We start from the raw sequence: 21,716 nt of genomic DNA on the forward strand, positions 1-21,716 counted from the left end.
ACCTATCTGGACTCGCTGTGGGCTGTACTAAGACATCTAATCAATTGATCATTCAACGTAGTCAAAACAAATTAGACTGATTACTAGGGCACAGAACTTTTGTAACAAAACGATACGATTTCCCACCACCACTTGTTCTCATTGGCTAGTTTTCTGGGTTTGTTTTCTAGGAAGCCACTGAGAACAAGTCAAGGGGGGAAATCGTATCCTTCTGTTACAAAAGTTCCGTGCCTTACTGATTACCAATGCTTATCGTCGAGTGATTACGAAAATCGACCTATAGTAAAAAAAATTAAATATGACCAAAAATACAAATAGGAATGTGAAAGAATACTGCCATTTAAAGGTTGGTTGGAAAAAAGTTAAAAAGACCAGTCCTTTTGTCTGGTTTGGGCTGCTTTGTGCAAATCGTGCGATAAACAAATTAACATAAAAAGTGTATTAGGACTTTTAACACGACTTGTTAAACAAAAAAGTATTTTATCATTTGTAAAATCGGGTACACCAGCCATTACGCAAAAAGAAGAATTTAAAGAGGGTAACCATAGAGTATGAAGTACAATATTTGTCAACATGATAGTTTTTTGTTAATACATGAAAACATTTATTTTAGTGAAAATATGTTTACCTGCCATACTGACAGAGAATAATCTACCATTCATCATAGAATGGCTTCCGAAATTAATTTGAATGAATTGAAATTATATACAGTTTGTTATGATTCAAAAATTGCTAAAGGGCTAAAATGCAATATCATAAAAACTTCTGCTATTGTAAAAAATATTCTGGAACATTTACGTTTGGTGGTGCGGTAATTGAATATTTTGATAATATTCAAGACATCTTCAAGGCACTTTCTGGGAGACAGGAAGAGATACATACTTTCTTTTTCAAGAATTTTGTGTTATCAAGACCACAACTGGCTCATACTCGATGGTTGATAACCATCGTACACAATGTTGTCACTCGAATTTTACAACAATATCGTACCTTACGATATAAGTAACAGTTATTATACAGTAATAACAAGTGGCATATTAGCCACAGAAAACAGTTTTCAGAGTACCACTCATTAAAAAAATGTTTCTCTTCTTTTGTATAGTACACAGCTGAAGAAGCAAAAGCCTCATCAAGTACATATATATAAGGGGTCGTTGATAGTGACTTCAGGGTCCTACAATCCGTGCGAAAAGTCAAGGCCCTCATTTTAGAGATCGATATTGTGGCAAAGTTTGTTATAATTACTGAACATTTCTACGTAACATATATTAATTTGATAACTTTCAGATTCGCGATTTTCTTTTTATCAAAACAGTACCCGATGTTTTACGGTGCCAGCAATTTTGTCCACTTTGCGAAAGATGGTCCTGGTGCGTGTTCCAAAAACAGGACGCACACTTAAGAAAAAAATTGTCAGTCAAAGATTACTTAACACATAATTGTGGATCCTATTTATAGTTGTGATGATTTTCGTTATTTTGTTGCTATCTTTTGGCTTTAATGTTTGTATTTTCTAAACATACGACATTTGAAATGTACTATGCATTATTTTCGTGTAAAGTGATCAATTATCTATAATAATTGGTCTCTTACAAAACTTTCATCAAAGCAATAGCTTTTAAGAAAAACACTTTTGTAGAAAATTTGTTAATCAAATCAAAAGCTGTTGCTTCTATCAAAGTTTTCATTTTACACGAAAATACTGCCCGTTTGACAAAATTAGTAGTGGCGTTGAAAATATTTAAAAAAAGGGTTTTTTATTGTAGATAATGTTTAATTTTAAAGAAACTTTGACACCCCTATATCTCGTTAAGGTTGCATTTGCAAGACCCACTTTTCGTCTTAATTTTTGATGTATTACCTGTCCTAGAAGTCTGTCAGCGGTTTTTTGAATCATCCTGTATATGACCTAAAACAAAATGAGTTTAAAGCATACTGCTTTAATATTGCAGAGAAGTTGTTAACCTTTATGGCTGGTACTATATGCCTACTAGCGTTTTAACCAACAAAATTTTAATTCATGGAGCTGTAGTGATTAAAGAGTCGCTATTATCCATGGAGAGCTATCCGAAGAGATTTAGAGAGTGTCACACAAGAAAATGTGGTAGACTTCAAACAAATGAAGACTTATTTAAAAGATTATTACTCAGCTCCGATCCATTTATTAGTAATTTCCAAAAAGAAAGTTCAGAAAAGTATAAAAATATGAATGAAAACGTGAAAAATTTTGTTATATTGGACGAATCTTCAGAAGAAAACGAAGGTAAAGAAGAAGATGATGAAAAAAGTGAAGAAGATAATACGATGAAGAAGAAAATGAATAAATTTTGTTATATTCGTGAACATAACAAAATATTTTATATTACACCATATGAGATATTATAACAATGAATTATTTTCCAATAATTTGAAATGTTTGTGGACTATGTCAGTGTCAAGGGAAAATTCTTCTATGAGTAGGCTTCAAACCTACAAATTATGGTTTCCAACATCACTTCAAATTAAGAGCGATGATGATGTATGAACATTTTTAGTAAAAGCTAGGTAAAATTAAGTTATCTATTATCCGTGCAAAAAGTCAAGACCACTCACTTTCGAGATCCATATCTGCGTAACCGCTCGATGAAAAAAATTACGGTAAGTTTATTATAATCAGTGAACATTTCTGCGTATCACATGTTAATTTGGAAATTTTTCGGTTTGCGGTTTTTCTTTTATCGCCCGTTAAGTGTTAAAAGTATCCAATTTTTGAGAGTGCCAGCAACTTTTTTTTTAATTTAAAACTATTTGACGAAAAAATTTCAAATTTGAACTGGTGGTAAACTGATGTGTTCTTAATGTGGGGCATATTTTCTTTTTTCGATATTCCATATAGTTTCGTGGAAAATCGCGGTTTAGTAGGATGTGGTTATTTCGAAAACGACCTGGCGGATTTCAACGCGGTTTTTACTAAAATATATATACTAAAATAATGTCGGTTGTCGGATTCCGTTATGAGTTTTTCAAAATTAGGGCTCCCTAATTTTTTAAGAGCGATTTAATGGAATTACAAATTAAAGAGAAACAGAAATATTCCGTCCAATCGGAACAGATGGTGTGTCTCAGACAGTACATAAAGGCGCGACCTTTATCTTACCTACATAAAGAAATAAATGTAAACGATGAAAATTATAATTAATTTATTTTTGTACTTTTTTTCTGGTTTATTATTCTTAAATTCAGCTTAACATGTTTCGACAAACGTCATCTCCAAAAGCGCTACGATACGATATTGACAATATTTAATTGAATTTATAAAATTAAAAAGAAAGACTTACTCGTTAAATTTAAAAAATTGAGTTCAAAAAACCCACGTGCACTTTCAACATTTTAAAGGTATTACTATTACTTTTCTTTGTCACAATATTAAAGATGATTGCAAATTAAATTTATAAAATCAAAATTTCGTAGAAAATATTTAAAATATAACACATTAACGCGTAGAAAGGTTAAAAAGTAAAGTTACATCGGACGGACATTACAAGTAAATGAAGTAAAATGGATGGACTTGCAAGAATAATTCAAGTTTTTGTTTCTGTTTGCACTGTATACTGCGGACATGGGGGATAGATTGAGGAAGGGGCAAGTGGGAGGGTTGGTGGTGGGAGGTAGAAAGGTGCATATGTTAGCATACGCGGATGACATCGTGATCATGGCGAGAGAAGCGGCGGAGATGAAGGATATGATAAAGACATTGGAAAGATATTTTAGGGGGAAGACAAGGATGATGAAGTTTTATAAAGGTGGGAGAAAAAGAACAGAAAACTGGAAATGGGAGGGAAAAGAGATCGAGGAAGTTAGGGAGTATACTTACTTGGGGTATGTGTTTAGGGAGGACAACAGGGAGGGGTCGCATGTGATAGCTATGGCAAAAAAGGCGAATAAGGTGATGGGACAAGTATGGGGTTGGGGGAAGAGAGTCTTTGGAAGGAATGTGGCAGCGAGGAAGATTATGTTTGAAGGTCTGGTTAGCAGTGTGATGATGAATGGGGCAGAGGTATGGGGATGGAGAGAGCAGGCAAGGCTGGAGGACGTGCAAGGTAGATATTGGAGATGGGTGCTTGGGGTGGCGAGAGAAACACCGGGGTATATAGTGAGGGAAGAGGTAAAGGTGGATAAAGTCAGAGTGGAGGCGGGCAGGAGGGCAGTAAAATATGAAGAAAGAATAGAATGGAGTCCAAACTGCGGGATCTTGGGGGAGTGTTGGAGGGAAAGATCAGATATGGAAAAGGAGACAGAGACAACTATTATAGACGAGCGGGCTAGTCGGTAACTGAGATAAATAGTAGACGAAGGGTGGGTAGGGAGATGTGGAGGGATTTGAGAGATAGGGACCGAGATGTGCAGAGACAGGAAAGAAGGACACAAATAAAAGAGGGGAATTACGAAGGGGCTGCCTAGATACTTGTTATTGGAAGGAGAAGAGGAAGGGAAGAAGTTGGTGGTTAGGTTCCGTTGTGGAAACGAGGAGAGAGCTAACAGATACTGGATGGCCGATGAGGAGAGGTGGTGTAGGCTATGCAGTTTTTTCAATGTTATTTCCATTCTATAATTGCATTGAATTTACTATTAATATTAATTATATTTGAGGCGATAATGATACAGCATATCAAACAGAAGTAGATTCGATATTTTATTTTTTCGCGTAAAACTTCCTTAGAATTAATGTATGTATGTAGAAGTGTTATAATGCCACAATTCTCAAAAAATAGGCCCCTTTGTCTTATATAGATTTGCCAAATACCAAATTTTTCGCTACTATAGTATAGTTCCTCTATAAAACAATTTAGCATGAATTTAAGTAAAGTACTACTTCCGTACTATTTCCGGTTGACGAATTTAATTCAAATTTTGACACAACATTTCCCTTTTGGTCTTTTAGTCATATGCCAAGTTTCATAAAGCTAGCTATGAAGCAAAATAATATTTTCGATCGGGTTTTCTTGCAGCTCGAATACCACGTGGCTCCTTTATTTGTTTATCTACGTAAGATAAGATAACTTTGCAAAACTAATAACAGTTTACTAAGACGCCTTTATGTCGAAAACGACTAGGTGGAGTGCATCGCGGATTTGACCAAAACACGTCAAATAATTTCGTTTATCGGATACCGTTATTAGTTTTTCAAAGTTATCTTACCTTACCTACATAAACAAATAAAGGCTCCAACAATGTATGGCAATAATACATTTACAGATAAATGCAAACATAAGCTTTATCCATTTAAATCTTTCGTCATTGATGAATGATCTTATGCTTTTCAAAGTCAGAATCTCATTTCGCAGTTTTCGCAAAAACTAGGGAATTACTTAGGATTTTAAAAATATATTAATTTTTGATTAAACGGTGCTGATTTTACAAGAAATGTTGTAATTCAAATTGTTTATTGGTGATCATATCATTACAATGATTTTCACAAGTCACAAGAAAAGTACAAAATACGAATTAAAAAAAAAGTACATATAAAATACAAAGTGTAAGGGACATCAGAAGGGCGCGACAGGTCAAAACCGATTCAGAGTTTCAAGTTGAGAAATTTCATATTGGGAAATTTATCAAAGCAAAATAAAAGCAAATAAAGTGGACGTGGCCCCTTTATTTGTTTATCTATGTAAGATAAGATAACTTTGGAAAACTAATAACACTTTACTAAGACGCCTTTATATCGAAAACGACTAGGTGGAGTGCATCGCGGATTTGACCAAAACATGTCAAATAATTGCGTTTATCGGATACCGTTATTAGTTTTTCAACGTTATCTTACCTTACCTACACTCGTGATCTTTTTAAATGAAAATTAAAGAAGGATGGCTAGCTCGAAGTCGGGGAAGGTCGGGTTGGTTTACTTTGAAACCCTGCGCGAGGCTAAGGGGCCGGAGTAATCACGACGGACAAAGCAGGTAGAGAAGGAGTAATTTAGAATTTGTCACTACGGGATTTTTAAATAGGTTTATTGTAATAGAAACCAGCTAAATATTCGATTAAATTATCGAAAATAGCATAATAAATTATTTAATGTATTATGTTTTATTAAAAAATGATTTTTGGAAAACAAATAAAAATTGTTCCTAATTTAAATCAATTTTATGATGATAACTATTAAAATATAAATACAGAAAAAATATTAAATGATAATATTATTACAGTAAAACTTAATTTAGATGATTTTCGAACAATTGATTCGATTGTATTGATTGTGCAGTTTCAATTATTTAATGTGTTTCAATTATTGTTTCTAATTTAAATCAATTTCATGATGATAATATATTAAGATATTAATACTGATTAATTATTAATATTATTACAGTGTGATTCAAAACTTCTTTTATCAAAAGTTAAAAAACGTAGAACGTTTTGTCACTTAAAGTTTTTTGTTTTCTTGCTCCGTTTTAATTTTTTCTATATTTCAACCAATTAAATTATCGTATCTCTACCAAATCTGAATGAAAACATACGGCTTCAAAACACACCACCTGAACATTATAAAGTATTAAGATTTGTTTAATAATAAATGTCAATATTTATACAAACCAGTTAACTATTTTTTTATTTTATTTTATTTATATTTTGTCTTGCGCTCGTTCCCGGAAATAAGTAAAAATGCCGCCGTTGTGTGATTTTACAACCCTCGAAATAAAGAGACTATTTTTAAATTAATAATAATAAAGAGACCTTTTAATTGATTTAAATTAGGAACAATTTTTATTTGTTTTCCAAAAATCATTTTTTAATAAGACATAATACATTAAATAATTTATTATGCTATTTTCGATAATTTAATCGAATATTAAGCTGGTTTCTATTACAATAAACCTATTTAAAAATCCCGTAGTGACAAATTCTAAATTACTCCTTCTCTACCTGCTTTGGCCATCGTGATTACTCCGGCCCCGTAGCCTTGCGCAGGGTTTCAAAGTAAACCAACCCGACCTTCCCCGACTTCGAGCTAGCCATCATTCTTTAATTTTCATTTAAAAAGATCACGAGTGTACATAAACAAATAAAGGCTCCAACAATGTATGGCAATAATACATTTACAGATAAATGCAAACATAAGCTTTATCCATTTGAATCTTTCGTCATTGATGAATGATCTTATGCTTTTCAAAGTCAGAATCTCATTTCGCAGTACATAACGTCAACACGCCGCTTTGGTATAATTTTTTTTGTAACTATTGATTACCAAACCTACTACAGTTTAAACTTCATAATTTATACCGAAGTATTAACAGAAATATAAGTGCGTGGAATTCTATTTGTGCTTCATATATGATCATTGATGACATAAAATATAAATGCGAGAAGATAATTGATGCTATTGAATTATGTTTCAAGTCCTTCCATGTGACAGGACTACAGTATCCAACTCACAGCGGCTACTTGTGGACTCTTATTCAGCAAGATATTTTATACATATAGCAGAAGATAAAATATATCCTTATATTTGCGACGGTTTATATAAAATAAAAATTCTTTCATAATGTTCATTTGCAACATTTGTAGCAAGAAACTTAATACTGATAGGTGATTGATTTTACCTTTTTGAGGTGAAAATTCGTTATTGTTTAATTTATAATATTATAATTTACAGTTTAAATATATGTATAATAAGGTTAAATGATATAAATAAACTTTGTTACAATATTAAACTTTTTTTTATAGACTTGTACCTAATCTCAACACTATTATACGTGAGATAAAAATATAGCGGTTTATAGGGAATCTATAGATGCAATGGATCGATATTTCGCACATCGATATAGAGCAAAGAAGTCGATATTTTGAGGGTAATGTTGTGTTTCTAAGTTGCTACTAACTTTATAATTTTTAAGAAAATTTTAATAATATTGAAGTTAGTAGCCATTTCCGATACAACCGAAAGTGATTGAGACGTGACACTACCCTTACAAGATTGATATCTTTGGCTTATATCGACGTGCCAAATATAAAATCCATTGCAGCTGTAGTTTTCCTATAAAATCCTATATCCCAATTCCGTGGGAAGCCTGTATTCTTGTTTCAAGATTATTAATATTCTTATTGCAAGAAAATGGAATTGTTGATGTAACATTAACATATTCTTGTTTCAAGTTTATTAATACACTTACTGCAAGAAAAAGGGATTGTTGACACAACACTAAGATATTCTTGTTTCAAGATAATTGATATACTTCGTTTTCTTGAGAATCAAGAATATTTGTATACTTGCTTTGAGAATATGTCATTTTTCTTTACTCAACAAAATGATCTTCTTGTGGATATATAAGAATATGATAAGCTTGAGCCAAGAGTAATAATCTTCGTTCAAGAATATATTTCTCTCAGTGTATATGTATAGAGACAACTGGTACTCAACCCCATTGTTTTACACATAAGTACTTGCACGAGAAGAAAACATTGCTTAAATTCAACACAATGCTTCAAAAATAAACCATTGAAGTTTTCTTTGCCAATACTCTTCTTGTAATAAAATGGCGTGATTCCGGTCTTCCGGAAGTAGATCACAACTTCGTTATTTTAAATAGAATGCTATTAGGGTGTTCGACACGTCCTGTCTAAAAGTTTATTACATTCGCCATCAATTCAAAATAAATGTCAAATATTGGCATTGGAATAATTTGCCATGATGTTCAATGATTTACACCCGTCGTCAAATGTAACTAATGACAACAATAATTAACTTGTAACTACAAATTGGACATCTCTGTGCTTCCTTATAAATTCTTTCGTAACCGTACCAGAGATACCATTTCTACGTTAACTGCAGCAAATGGTACGCCCATAATTACATCTGGAAAAAAATTATTAACGTTAACTTTACAATTGAGAAGAAATTTTCAAAACATCTTCACAATTGCAGATATTAGCAAACCAATTATTGGTGCTGATTTTTGAAACAAATTCGATATTATCGTCGACATCAAAAACCGTCGTTTAATTGATAATACCATAAAATTATCCTCAACAGGTAGCATTTCAAATACTTTCATACCAATACCAAAACTTTTCTCTATAGAAACTAAATTCACTTCTCTAATTAAATCTTTTCCAAAATTAATTTCATCGCCTAACTTTTTATCTCTAGTTAAACAACTCCACAAAACATCGAATCATTATAAACACTCACTTGCTATTTTGTCGTCCAAGACGTTTAGACCCCAAAAAAAGAATTTGAGTACATGGTATCGCTTGGTATCTGTCGACCATTTTCTTTGCAAGTTTCGTCTCCATTGCACCTGGTGCCCAAGAAAGATTCGAATGATTGGCGACTATCGTCAGTTGAATTTTGCCACAGTACCTGATCGTGATCCATTACCTCACAAGAGTTCAACTTGCATTTAAATAACTGTACAATTTTCTCGAAAGTTGATTTAGTCAGAGCGTATCATCAAATCCTTATAGCTTTTAAGAAGACGAAGATGTTAAATCTTTAGATTTTCTTGGACATCACATTTCTTCAAAGGGTATTCGTCTTTCTTTATCGAGAGTTAATATTATTACTAACTTCCCTAAACCTGTTTCTTTAAAAGAGTTACTAAGATTCTTAGATATGATAAATTTTTATCATAGATTCATTCCTAAACTATCACAGATTTTAGCACCACTGTATAATTTATCAGCTGGTCTAAATTCTAGTAAAGACAAATCAATCTCTTCATGGTCAAACGAACATGAATTATCATTCACTCAAGCTAAAGAACTTCTTTTTTCTGCGACAACACTTGCGCATCCATCTATGCTTCCAATATAAGCATGGGAGCAGTTCTTGCTCAAACATTCAATTCTGAAACTCAACCTTTAGCTTTTTACTCCAAAAAAGAAAAGAAAACAATATTTAAAAAGAACAAAAAATAACTTAAATACAAAACAGCTGGAAATCCTAAGGCGAAGTTCAGAATGCGCCCATAACATGGACCGCTTCTGCTCTTCCACTTAACCTTAAAATAATTACACTTTTATTCGTTTCTAGTACATTCAATCTATCTTATATTTGAGCAATAAAAATATGAAAAATAATATAATGAAATAAAATAAAATAAATTATTCCATTTGCATTAAAATTAGATTGACCCACTAAACAAGCAAACAAGAAGTCACTGTCGTTTAAATAAATGCCTAAACAATAACGTTCTGAAAGCACCCTCCCTTTTGGTTCTTATGGTGACGGGGATAGAATTATACAGCTTATAGGCACAATAGCTAAACGCACGACAAAACAGAGCTGTACCATGAGCAGGCGGATTAACAACAATTTTATTTATAATATTTATACTGTGTAAATCCCCTCTAAACTGAATCTTTTTACACAAATAATTAGGCGAGCCGGTTGTGACAACCTTATGATACAGCACTGAAGCCTGTAGAGTATAACGATTGTGAACATTCAGCCAAGTTAACTCTCTAAGCTTATGAGAGATTATATATGAGAGATATAATATATATCTGATGCAAGCGTTCTGCGCTCTATGCACTCTCAATCTATCCATGGAATCCAAACATGGATAGTAGACAGGAATACAATAATTAAGCAAAGACAGAATAAAACATTCACAAAGCATCTTCTTCATTTTTAAATTAAAAATATCTTTAAAGGAATAGAGTAGTTTCAATTTCAAAAAACAGACACTTAATGTTTTAGTAATATGCTGTTTGTACCTAAAGGTATTATCAACAACTAGCCCAAGATACCTTGCTTAATCAACTATAGGTATATTGCAACCGTTTAACTTAAGAATCAGATTAGCTTTCAATTCCTCGACTTCCACATTTTTGCCAAACAGAATAACTACCCTTTAATCAGGGTTCAATATCAAGGCTTGTTTCTTTGCAAATTCACTGACATTAGCTAAGTCCTTATTAATTTTCCATGCTGCTCTCTCATATTCACGAAACGGAAGTTGTAGTATAATTGAGTGTCGTCAGCATACATATGAATTTTACAATAATTGACAGCTTTTGGAAGCACAGATGTGTATAAACAGAACAGCAAAGGACCCAACACCGACACTAACTTTATAAATTCCTCCCCGCCTCCAATATAGTGAAGCATCGACAACGCAATATCATGATCAACAACATCGAACGCTTTGCTAAAATCCAACAACACTAAAGTGGTGCACTTTTTACCGTCTTTAGCCTTTAATATATCGTCAGTGACATTTAAAAGTGCAGTTGTGCAACTACGAATCTCGATTGACAGTCTGATAATATATCATTTGAAATAATAAAGTTTTTAAATTGGCAGGAAATAACTTTTTCCAGTACTTTGCTCAAGGTAGGAAGAATAGAAATCGGTCGCAGGTGCTTAAAGTCAGTAGGTTTCTCGATTTTCAGTACTGGGACGACCACAGCAGACTTCCACTGCGAGGGAAAATGTGACTCAACTATGCAGCTGTTTATGATATGTGTGATATATGGAAGGGTGTAAGCAACTATTAATTCAATCATCTGCGCAGATATGCCATCAGACCCAACATATTTACTGGTGATTGACCTGATAATGCCTAATACAGTGTCTTCATCTACCGTGTGAAGATCAAAGAGTGTATTCATATTGCTATAGCTGTTATTTGAGTAAAATAATATCATATCCTTTATGTTATTAATATTAACGTCAGAAATACCATCAATAAATGAATTATTTATCTGATTTACGTTTGAAAGATGAGACGGTATGTCTTACGACTTTTTACTCCTTATATAACATCCACGAATAGTATTCCACATCTCTTTTTTATCCGTGCGTGTATGTAAATTATTAAAGTATGCTATCTTTTCCGTGTCGGATAGCATTAGTTGTAAAATTTCGTAATTTTTATAATAATCCCAAGACCCAGCAGTTCCGCATTTTTTATACGTTGTTTTAGCCTCATCTCTCAATCTTTGTAGTAAGATAATATTATCAGTCAACCAGGGCATCTTTGGTTTACGGATTCTTACAGTACGCATTGGTGCATGACAATCGATAAGATTTAATAAAGTTAATAAAATTTTTGTTCCAATTCCATATAAAACACATGATGAAGGGGAATTACGCGTTGAGCAGCAAAAAATGATTCGTAATTAAATTGTGAGAAATCCCTATAAGTATGCATAAATGGCACGGGTTTCAAAGATTCACATTTCAGACGACAAAACACCAAATCATGGTCAGAAATATCTGAATTAATCACACCAGAATCAGTCACCCCCAGCTCATCCGAAACCGCAATGGTATCTAACAGAGTGATTAGATGATCTCCGTAACTCTGGTAGGATCGGATATAAGCTGCAACATACCAACCGCCAGAAAACCATTAGTCAACTCAATGGCCTCACTCATTTCTTCGTTCAACAAATTAATGTTGTCATCACCAGCACAAGCAACAAAGTCATAATTCAAACGAAGATCAGACAATTGAGCCTCCAAATCAACAATGAAAGTAGAACTAGTGAATGAAGGAGGTCTATAAATACATCCAAAGGCGTATTTTTTACTTTTGTCCTTAACTGGAACGCATACCTGCTCATAATCGCCCTGACACGGAATATATTCACAGTGCAAATTGCAGCTCTTACGTAAAATCAATTCACTATTTATACAGATCATAAACCGCTAATAAATTCGTTCTTTTCTAAATCAGAAAAAACTCCTCGTCAGACCCATTACTTAAATTACATTACCCAATTCACCTCGGAAATAAAATTTATTAAAGGTAAATTGAACATTGTAGCAGACACATTGTCACGAATCAATGTCGGTTGTCTTGAAAATCAATACCCAAACTTACAGATGATTAACTTCAGAGCACATCTCGAAATCCTCAAGGACCCATGTCTAAATCACCTGATTGAAATTAAAACGGACCTTATACCGACAGAATACAATTTCAACCAGCCGTATAAAGTCATATTTAGAAGCAGGGATGATTGGGCGAAGGGAGGGCCTCAACTAATAAGAGGAGTACCAGGCTAGAGGTACACCGATGCTTCAAAGACAGTTAGATCCAGAGTAGGTATGGGCATCAGTGGACCAAACAGCCACATTAAACTGCCATTCAGTTCGCACATAACAATTTTCCAAGCAAAAGTTCTTGCTATAAACTTCTGCACCGCTTTGAACCTACAGAAGGGACAGGAAGGTGCATCCACAAACATTTTCACAGACAGTCGGGCCGCCTTAAAGGCAATTCAAGCCTACACATGTGACTCCGCACTGATCAGAGGGTGTATCAGCAACCTGAGAGAACACGCTAGGGGCAATGATGTTACCCTATGGTGGGTTCCAGGTCACAGCAACATTGAGGGCAATGAGAAGGCGGACAAGCTGACCAAAGAAGCAGCGAACACACCCTTCATTGGACCCCAACCTGGCTGTGGACTACAAAAAAGCCACCTAAAACAAATAATTAACAATTGGGAGGTCTCAAAGGTAGCCTTACGCTGGAAAGAACTTCCAGGTCACAGATAACCGAAGAGTATGATACCATAAATGCTCTAAATATACCACCTCTTCCACCTTGGCCAAGCTGAGGATCAAACTTGTCGACTTTGCAACGACGAGTCAGAAACAGCTGAACATATACTGTGTAATTGCGTCGCCAGAGGCCGTCTAAGACACAAAATTTTCGGTAAAACTCTCTTGACACCGACATAAAGATTCAAGACCTCAGGGCAATGCTAAGGTTCATCAAGGACCTACATTTACCCTAAACCTTTGGAGGGATAAAGTTACAATAGATCTTATAGATCGCGGTAACGAGAGGCGCCGCTCCCCTCAGCCCGGCAGCAATAATAATAATACAATGATTAAAAATACTCAGGACCAAGACTAACAATTACCTTATTTAGTCAACAAACAAACAGCTTCCAAATGCAATTATAATTTATCTGAAACAAAAATTTCTGACTCAAATTTAGTACTTTGGTGCGACACTACTTTGACGTCTTCTAGAATTTATATACCTCAAAAAGATAGAAGAGTAATTTTTAATAAATTTCATAATTTAATTCATTCTGGTATTTGAACGACACTTCACAATCTTAAATCTCGCTTCTTCTGGCCTCACATGTCCAAAAATATAGAATTATGAATAAAAGCTGGTTTAAATTGATTCAACAAACAAATATTCATAGATATATCAAATCTCCTCTTCAGAAGATAACCATTCCGAGATTAAGATTTTAACATATACATATTGATTTAATTGGCCCCCTTTCCCCGTCACTTGGTTGTACCTATTGGCATTTCCTCTCAAAAATATCACCTCTTCCACCATTGCAAACACATTACTTCGTCATCATTTTTCAAGATTCAGTCTACCTCATACCATAACTCATGACCGAGGCAAATAGTTTGAATCCAACCTGTTTTCTCAATTTAACAAAATTCTTGGTGGTATCCATCAAATCCACACATCCACTTTACCATCCATAAAGTAATAGAATTTTAGAGAGATTCCATCGAACTCTCAATACCGATATTACTGCAAGTAGTTCTGGTAAAAGATGGAACGAAGCTCTTCCACTTATTTTGTTGGGACTACGTTCTACATTGAAAGAGGATCTTGGTTGTACTTCCGCCGAATTATTATATGGTCAAACACTCCGATTACCTGGAGAATTTTTTATTACTTCTACCTCACAAATAAAAATTGAACCCCTTTTGGCAAATTTACGACAGACTTCCTTCGCAATTAAGCCAATTTCTTCAACATTTCATTCTTATACAGAAGCGTTTATCCACAAAGATGTAAATGTCGTGGTCACATGGAGAAATCCGTCAGTTCCCGAAAATCCTATTCAGTTCATGAACCGTCGGCATTTTGTGTAAATGTTAAGGATTTCGTTTTCTGACGAGGCTGTTCATGAAACGCCCGATCATATTCGGCAAATCGCCTACTCCATCTCGGTACACAATCTGCCGCAATAAAGGTATCGAAGGTTCACGAAACGACCAGCAGTAACTAAATTAGCAAGCATGGAAAATCATTCTGGAAGAAGTGATGAAGAGCTGTTTAAAGAACACTACAGTCGTTACTACAAAGAAAAACCTAATAAGCGCCCGTACACGGTCGATCAACTAAAAGAAGTACATATATAAATCTAAGTATTGATGTTTTTTGTTGTTTTGAGGTTATAAAATAGACAATTAATAGATGGCGCTGGAAATTACTCAAGCAAAACAAAAGAATAGCAAGAAAAGCAGGAGAGAATTTACTACAAATGTATGATGTTATGAAAGTAGGCGATTCATCCCAGAAGAAGAACTATTTGAAAGGTTATTAGATATTCATATTAGTTGTGGCCATGGGTCCAGAGATAAAATGATCAATATAGTTCAACAAAATATGATAGAGATATAAAACATTAAAATCCGTCAAACCGTTCTCTAATTATAGTCGATTTAGTTTAAATTATCTTTTTTATATTGGGGGATAGACTTTCTTTTGCAGGAAGTGTTAAACATTGAAATTTGATTAGTGCGTTTTATATTAGTAAAATGACGTAAGTTTTATTTGAAATGTTTCGAGAACACGAGTAATTTTTTTATTGAAAGGTTGAGTTTTAAAACCAAAAAACGATTTAAAACCGCTTCGGCCCGTCGTCTTTACATTTTTTGTTTATTCACCTCCAGTATTCCTTCTTCCCACAATAAATTAAGGAGGGGATGTTTGGAAGTTGATTCGCTAATAACGCATTTTAGTTGATATGCGGACATTTAAGGGTGATAAAGTAGTTTAGAAAAATAAAACTTGTTATACTTAAATTAAGTGATAAATGCGTGCTATATTTATGCTAAGTGTTAGGTGATATTAGTGGTGTGATATAGGACATCATGGGATTGTTGGATGTTGAAGGATGTGAAGGTATCGTATTAATTTTTTTTTTGTTACAATAAATTAATTTATTTTTTCTTTCCAGCTGAGCTTCGAAGTAAAATCCAAGGGAAAGAACATCTATTCGGTGAGTCGTTTTCAATTTTATTAATTGACCAAAACATATCGGGAAAATTCGTGATTTGAACGGTGTAATTTTTCCAGATAAAAACTCACTGGATTTGTGCTTGAAAAACGGTACTATTCAATAAATGTTTGCATTTTGTGCTTGAAAAATTATAAAGCTTTAATTATCAACATTGTCAAACATGAAATAATTTGAAATTAAGTGTAAACCACTCCAAATAATACTTGTATAATCTTATTCAAACTTTTTAATTCGGGAGTCTCTTTTTTTTGTATCAAATAAAATGAATTCTTTGGGAATTTTTTGCTACCAAATCATGTGGTATTTCAATTTAATCTTTTGCATATGTTTTCATGATATATTTACTTATTTAAAAAGAACTGTTTATAGAAAATAATCTTTACATTGTCCCTCAACCAAGTTGGTGCGTGGATTGTCTAAGTTGCTGGTTGATACAATATCTATCCTTGAAATAATCTGAAACTCAAAAATCAAATGATGTTCTTTTCTATATATGTACTTGTGATTATCGTTTGAACTAGAACTAAGCAAAAAAATATTATTGGCAAAATGGCGCCTAGTCAAATTAAGATAATCGATTTTGTTCTTCAAATCGATAAGTTTATCTCAAAAAAAAATCATGTATATATCGTATCAGTTTCTCTGTAGGTCATACGATAGAAAGATGCTATTTGAAAGTGCACTTGAAACTTCTACATTCAGCCAGACTCAAGCTTTTCATTTGAGATATATAACATTAAAATCGGTCAAACCATTCTTTAATTATAGCGAATTTAATCAAAATTAATTTTCTCGTATTGGGGGCTAGACTTCCAGTCGGTAGGCACTTGGAGTCATTTAAATAACCGTACGTAGGTAATTAGTAAATTTTGAAATCGGGCATTTCCACCTTCGCATTCATTGTAGATCATACTTTCGATCGAGATGTTGATGACTAAAATTGGTCAATTAACAACGGAGATAATTGACTTATTTGATTAATTAATTTTTTGTGTTTTATTCAAAATCCTTAAGTATTTCGAATCGGGCATTTCGACATAGTTATTCAGCTAGACGCAAGCTTTCGTTTGAGATATAAAACATTAAAATCCGTTAAACCGTTTTTAGTTATAGCGAATGTAATCAAAATTAATTTTTTCTTATTGAGGGCTAGACTTCCAGTCGGCATATTCGCGGGGTCATTTCAATAGCCGTACGCAGGTAATTAGTAAATTTTGAAATCGGGCATTTCCACCTTCGCATTGATTGTAGATCATACTTTCGATTGAGATGTTGATGACTGAAATTGGTCAATTAGTTAAGGAGATAATTGATGTGTTTGATTAATTCGTTTTTTGTGTTTTAATCAAAATCCTTAAATATTTCGAATCGGGCATTTAGCCAGGCATAAACTTTCGATTGAGATATAAAACATTATAATCCGCCAAACCGTTCTCGAATTATAGTCGATTTAGTTTAAATTAATTTTTTTGTATCGGGGGCTAGACTTTCGGGCGTTCACACGTGCATAAACAACGAGCCACACGGAACACGGTGTCATTCCGAGGGCTGTACAAGGTTAACGGGAGAGAATTGACGAATCGACTGACGTATAGATCTTGATCATCGGGTACATCGTTGACGAGTTATCACCACATAAAAAAAGGTCATTTTTGTGTTATTTTCATGTACCTTCGCATTATTTTGGCGTTTTAGCAGAATTCGAAAGAGATTTCGAATCGGGCATTTCCACATTCGTATTGGTCAAAGATTAAGCTTTCGAATGAGACATTGTTTATCGAAATCGGTTGACTGGTTCTCTTGTTATAATCAAAATACTATACATGTAAAATCCTATCTAATTGGAGGCTAGAAAAATTGGGGGCTAACTTCGCATAGGTTTTCGTTTTCATTGATCGCAAGCTCAATGATTATTTTCCTTGTTAGAAGACGAAATATTTGTTAATCGAAGCAATTCAACTTCTTTACTATTATTTGTAAAATAATTTTGAGTTGCCCTTCGTCTTTTGTTGAAATTGTAATTCTATATGTTAGCGGGGGGAATATACGTGGCAACCGCCACATTTATTATAATATAATATCATAGTGATAAGTTATATTTATAACAGCTATTAACATACCGAAAAATGTTATGACATTTATTACAGCCGTAAATGTCACAAATTTTAAGACATCTAAGGCTTTAATGTGTCATAACATCGAGGTTTATTCAATAGTTTTTGTAATTCGCGACGATAATGAAAGCTATAACAGTACTCAAACGGGTCCTGTAATGAGACTCCTTACAGCATCCGATGCTGTAATGAGATTTTAGTAACATTTTATGGAACCAGTTCAAGTTAGTGGCAGTGGGGCATTAATTTTTCTAGTTGTCAATGTGACAATGTTTGTCTATGGATGTTTAAACACGTTCTTAGCATCGAATACAAGGTCCACAATGATAAGGACACTGAACTCTGAACAATTTCTCTTATTTTGGGAGGTGTACATGAAACATTCTTTTCAGGTGAATACATTTTGTGTTTTGACAGATTCTAACTGTCAATTCAAATTTCTATTTTCAAGTGTGACGGTGTTACCAACTGCTACATATCTATTTTCCTACATTGTCAAAATTTATTTTATTTTTGAGAAAAAAAAGGATAATAACGCGAATTACAAAAAATAGCATAAAAAACACGTTTCATAAGACTTAAAGCACTTATTCATTAAAAAACTCGTGGCTTCGCCACTCGTTTTTCAACTTGAATTCGTGCATTTCAAACGTGTCTTACGAAACTTGTTTTTTAATATACTGTAATAATATCTCTTATGATAGCATGAAGAGGTGGCGTTAATATCAAAAAATAAAGTCATGGAAACAAAAAAAAAAAGGAGTAAATAAACATAAAAAAGTGTTAAGTCGGATTTTTGAATTAAGAGGAATGGGTTGCGATATTTTTTAGTAGTAGAGTGTAGTCTTCTTGAATTAAATGAAATAACTGCTGCATGACATCTAGCTTGATATGATCTCCTTTGAGAAAAATTTATTCGTTTACCGCCCACAAATTTTGCTATTATTGAATTAAACTGTTCGACTAAGTTACTGTTTTGTTTCTTTAAAAGACTCCTACTTTGATTTGAAATTGATGAGATGATTTGTTGCAATCTATAATACATTTCTGGACAGGAAGTTCTCATTTCCACAACGTAGTTTGTTTCTTCTTTTGGAGTGCAATAGTATTTTTCACAGTTGTCGTGGTGGCCTAAAATATGATAGAAAGAGTTGTCGATGTCCTTTTTTAAAAGATGTACAGCATTTTCCTTATTTTCATCTCGTCTGTGGTTTATTGCTCCATTTACCGCAGAACGAAAACGTAAAATATTTTTGGCAATTATTTTACGGAACTTTAACATAAATCTGGTTTCTTTAGTTATTGCTGTTAATTTATTGCAATAGTTTCATAATAGATGATTGCAGCATTCTATTTTTTCTACAGTTAAATTCTTATACGGTCTTGAGTCCAATATTCGTTTATAGGTGCTGCTATCTCCATCAGCAATCACTGTCGCATACCGCAAGCCGTATACTTCTTCACTAACTTTAAAGCCTTGTACCAAACCTTCTGATTCCATTCCTGTGGAACTTTATAATCCTTTATAATTTTTAAATCAAACGTGGTCTTTGTCTGGTTGTTGAGCGCAAAGACAACAAAATTTATTTTTGACAGCAAGGTACAAAACTTTTCCTGATTGAGCACCTACGATAGCTGCAGCACCTGACAACCCGTTATAATTTTGTTTGTAAGATCGTTTGCTCCAACAAGCGTCGACCACAACAGTTATTAATGGAACACCGTCATGATCCACTTTACCATTTTGTATGGCATATGTGGCTTCTTCAACTGCAGCCTCTTTCATGACTTGTACTGCAACACTCTCCCAAGCATCAGCTACTCGATTTTGACATTTTTGGTACAACTTAGATGACATGAACGGTATATTTAAAACGGAAAATACTTCCTCCATATTGAAGAAACCACTTCCAATACTCATTGTACCTTGGACAACATCTTCGTTTACAATATCTTTTGCTGTATGTAATTTAAATTCCCTTTTGCACATATTACAACTAATTAAAAAAGTAGACTTTACTCCAGCTTTTACTTCTTTGTAAAACACCAGATTTGCAAATGGGCAAGCAAATTGTAAACCATGCTGACTAATATTAATTAATTGTTCATTGTAGTACCCAATGTCAACTATTCGTCTCCCATATATTTGGAATGTAGTTTCCATTTGTGATGCATTTAGGCTTTTTGTTAAATCTAGAATTGTTTATTCTAAAGTTTTCGATAAAAATAAATATTATAGACTTACCTTCATTATTTAATGGTGGCACATCTTCAGTAAATGATTTATTGGTTTCGCGATCAAAAGCTAACAGGTTCGTTGTACTAATATTGTCAACGATACCCGTTAAAATACTTTTTACAAATTTTTCGGTTTTTGCTCTATTCAACATACTGCAATCTCCACCCCTATTTCTTTTCTTAAAGGTAACTTTCCTTTTACAAGCATTTACACGACCCATTTTCACTTTCCGAATACGAATGTATGTAAACCTGATGTATTACTACGTATTACACTACTAACTCTTGTAATTGACTGATATGGCGTCCCCGAAATTATAAAGCGAGCTGTCTAATAGCACGAAAAGTTAAAATTAGAAAAATTATGTAAAATTTACTTAAATTTCCTCAAACAATTTTACGTAGAAACGCTACTGTAAAACAACGCCAGAAGCAGTTTTACGATGCACAGATAATAAACATAGGATTCGCCGTCGCCACAACCGTCGCGTCGGTCGTGACGTATCGTCTTAAGAGGCGGAACTATGAATATGGGTGTAACAATCTCCGGAAATATTGAGCTTTTGCAATGACATTCGCGCGCTTCTAATGCAAATGTAATTATTGCTATAATTACAAGCTTTTTTTTTAGTGCGATCTCAAAAGTATAAACTACAATTTGGCCGGATGATATTTTGAATTACTTGATCGATATACCCTCACAAAAATGTTAAAAAAGTGCTTAAATCTTGACATTACTTTATTTTTTTAAACAAATTTGGCCAATATTTTTAAAAATCTAATTTGGCGAAATCATACTTTAAATAGAGTTCTATAAGGTGGTATTGTTTTTATTCTAAAATAATGAGTTCTATACGAGCTAGAAGGGCGGGCGTTTACGTATATGCCCTATGCTCCAAATCACGGAACCATTCCTCTTAACGAATTTCTGTTTGAACCTGCTCCCGACATATTCTATTATATATTTTAAAAAGTTAGTTTTGATATCAAATAAACGATCATCACAATTTTTGGCACCCAACGTGGGGTCACAAGGAAAAATTAAAATGGCTGAAAGACAAATAAAAACCAGAGCGTCATCGAAAGGTAGAAAAGATGATGCCGACGAAACAAATCATACTCCGAGTATAGCTAATACGAATAGTGGCGATAAGAAGGAGACAGCAGAGAAAAGTCAAATAAATATGAATGATATAATGGAAATGATGCGAAAAATAAATGAAGATAACAAAATAAGAGATGAAAATAATTGAGTAATAAATGAAGGAAATCTAAGAAAATTAAATGAAGAGAACAAAATCATAAATGAAGAAAATTTGAGAAGAATAAATGAAGAAATAACAACTAAAATAATAGATG

The 21,716-nt window shown here is 33.5% G+C and overlaps 1 protein-coding gene and 1 long non-coding RNA gene across 2 annotated transcripts; one reads left to right on the forward strand and one right to left on the reverse strand.

Moving 5' to 3' along the window:
* Positions 1–5,702: 5,702 nt before the first annotated feature.
* LOC139429079 (uncharacterized) lies at positions 5,703–7,688 on the forward strand. Its single transcript, XR_011639782.1, has 2 exons — positions 5,703–7,056; positions 7,150–7,688. It is a non-coding gene; the product is annotated as an uncharacterized lncRNA (long non-coding RNA).
* Positions 7,689–18,546: 10,858 nt separating this feature from the next.
* Positions 18,547–20,308, reverse strand: LOC139432678 (uncharacterized). Its single transcript, XM_071201437.1, is given in 3 exon segments — positions 18,547–18,606; positions 18,892–19,424; positions 19,455–20,308. Coding segments are annotated over 3 exon segments (1,422 nt in total). The 5' UTR covers positions 20,284–20,308.
* Between the last annotated feature and the right edge of the window lie 1,408 nt (positions 20,309–21,716).

The sequence above is a fragment of the Onthophagus taurus genome, chromosome 2, assembly GCF_036711975.1.
Source record: "Onthophagus taurus isolate NC chromosome 2, IU_Otau_3.0, whole genome shotgun sequence".
NCBI lineage: Eukaryota > Metazoa > Arthropoda > Insecta > Coleoptera > Scarabaeidae > Onthophagus > Onthophagus taurus.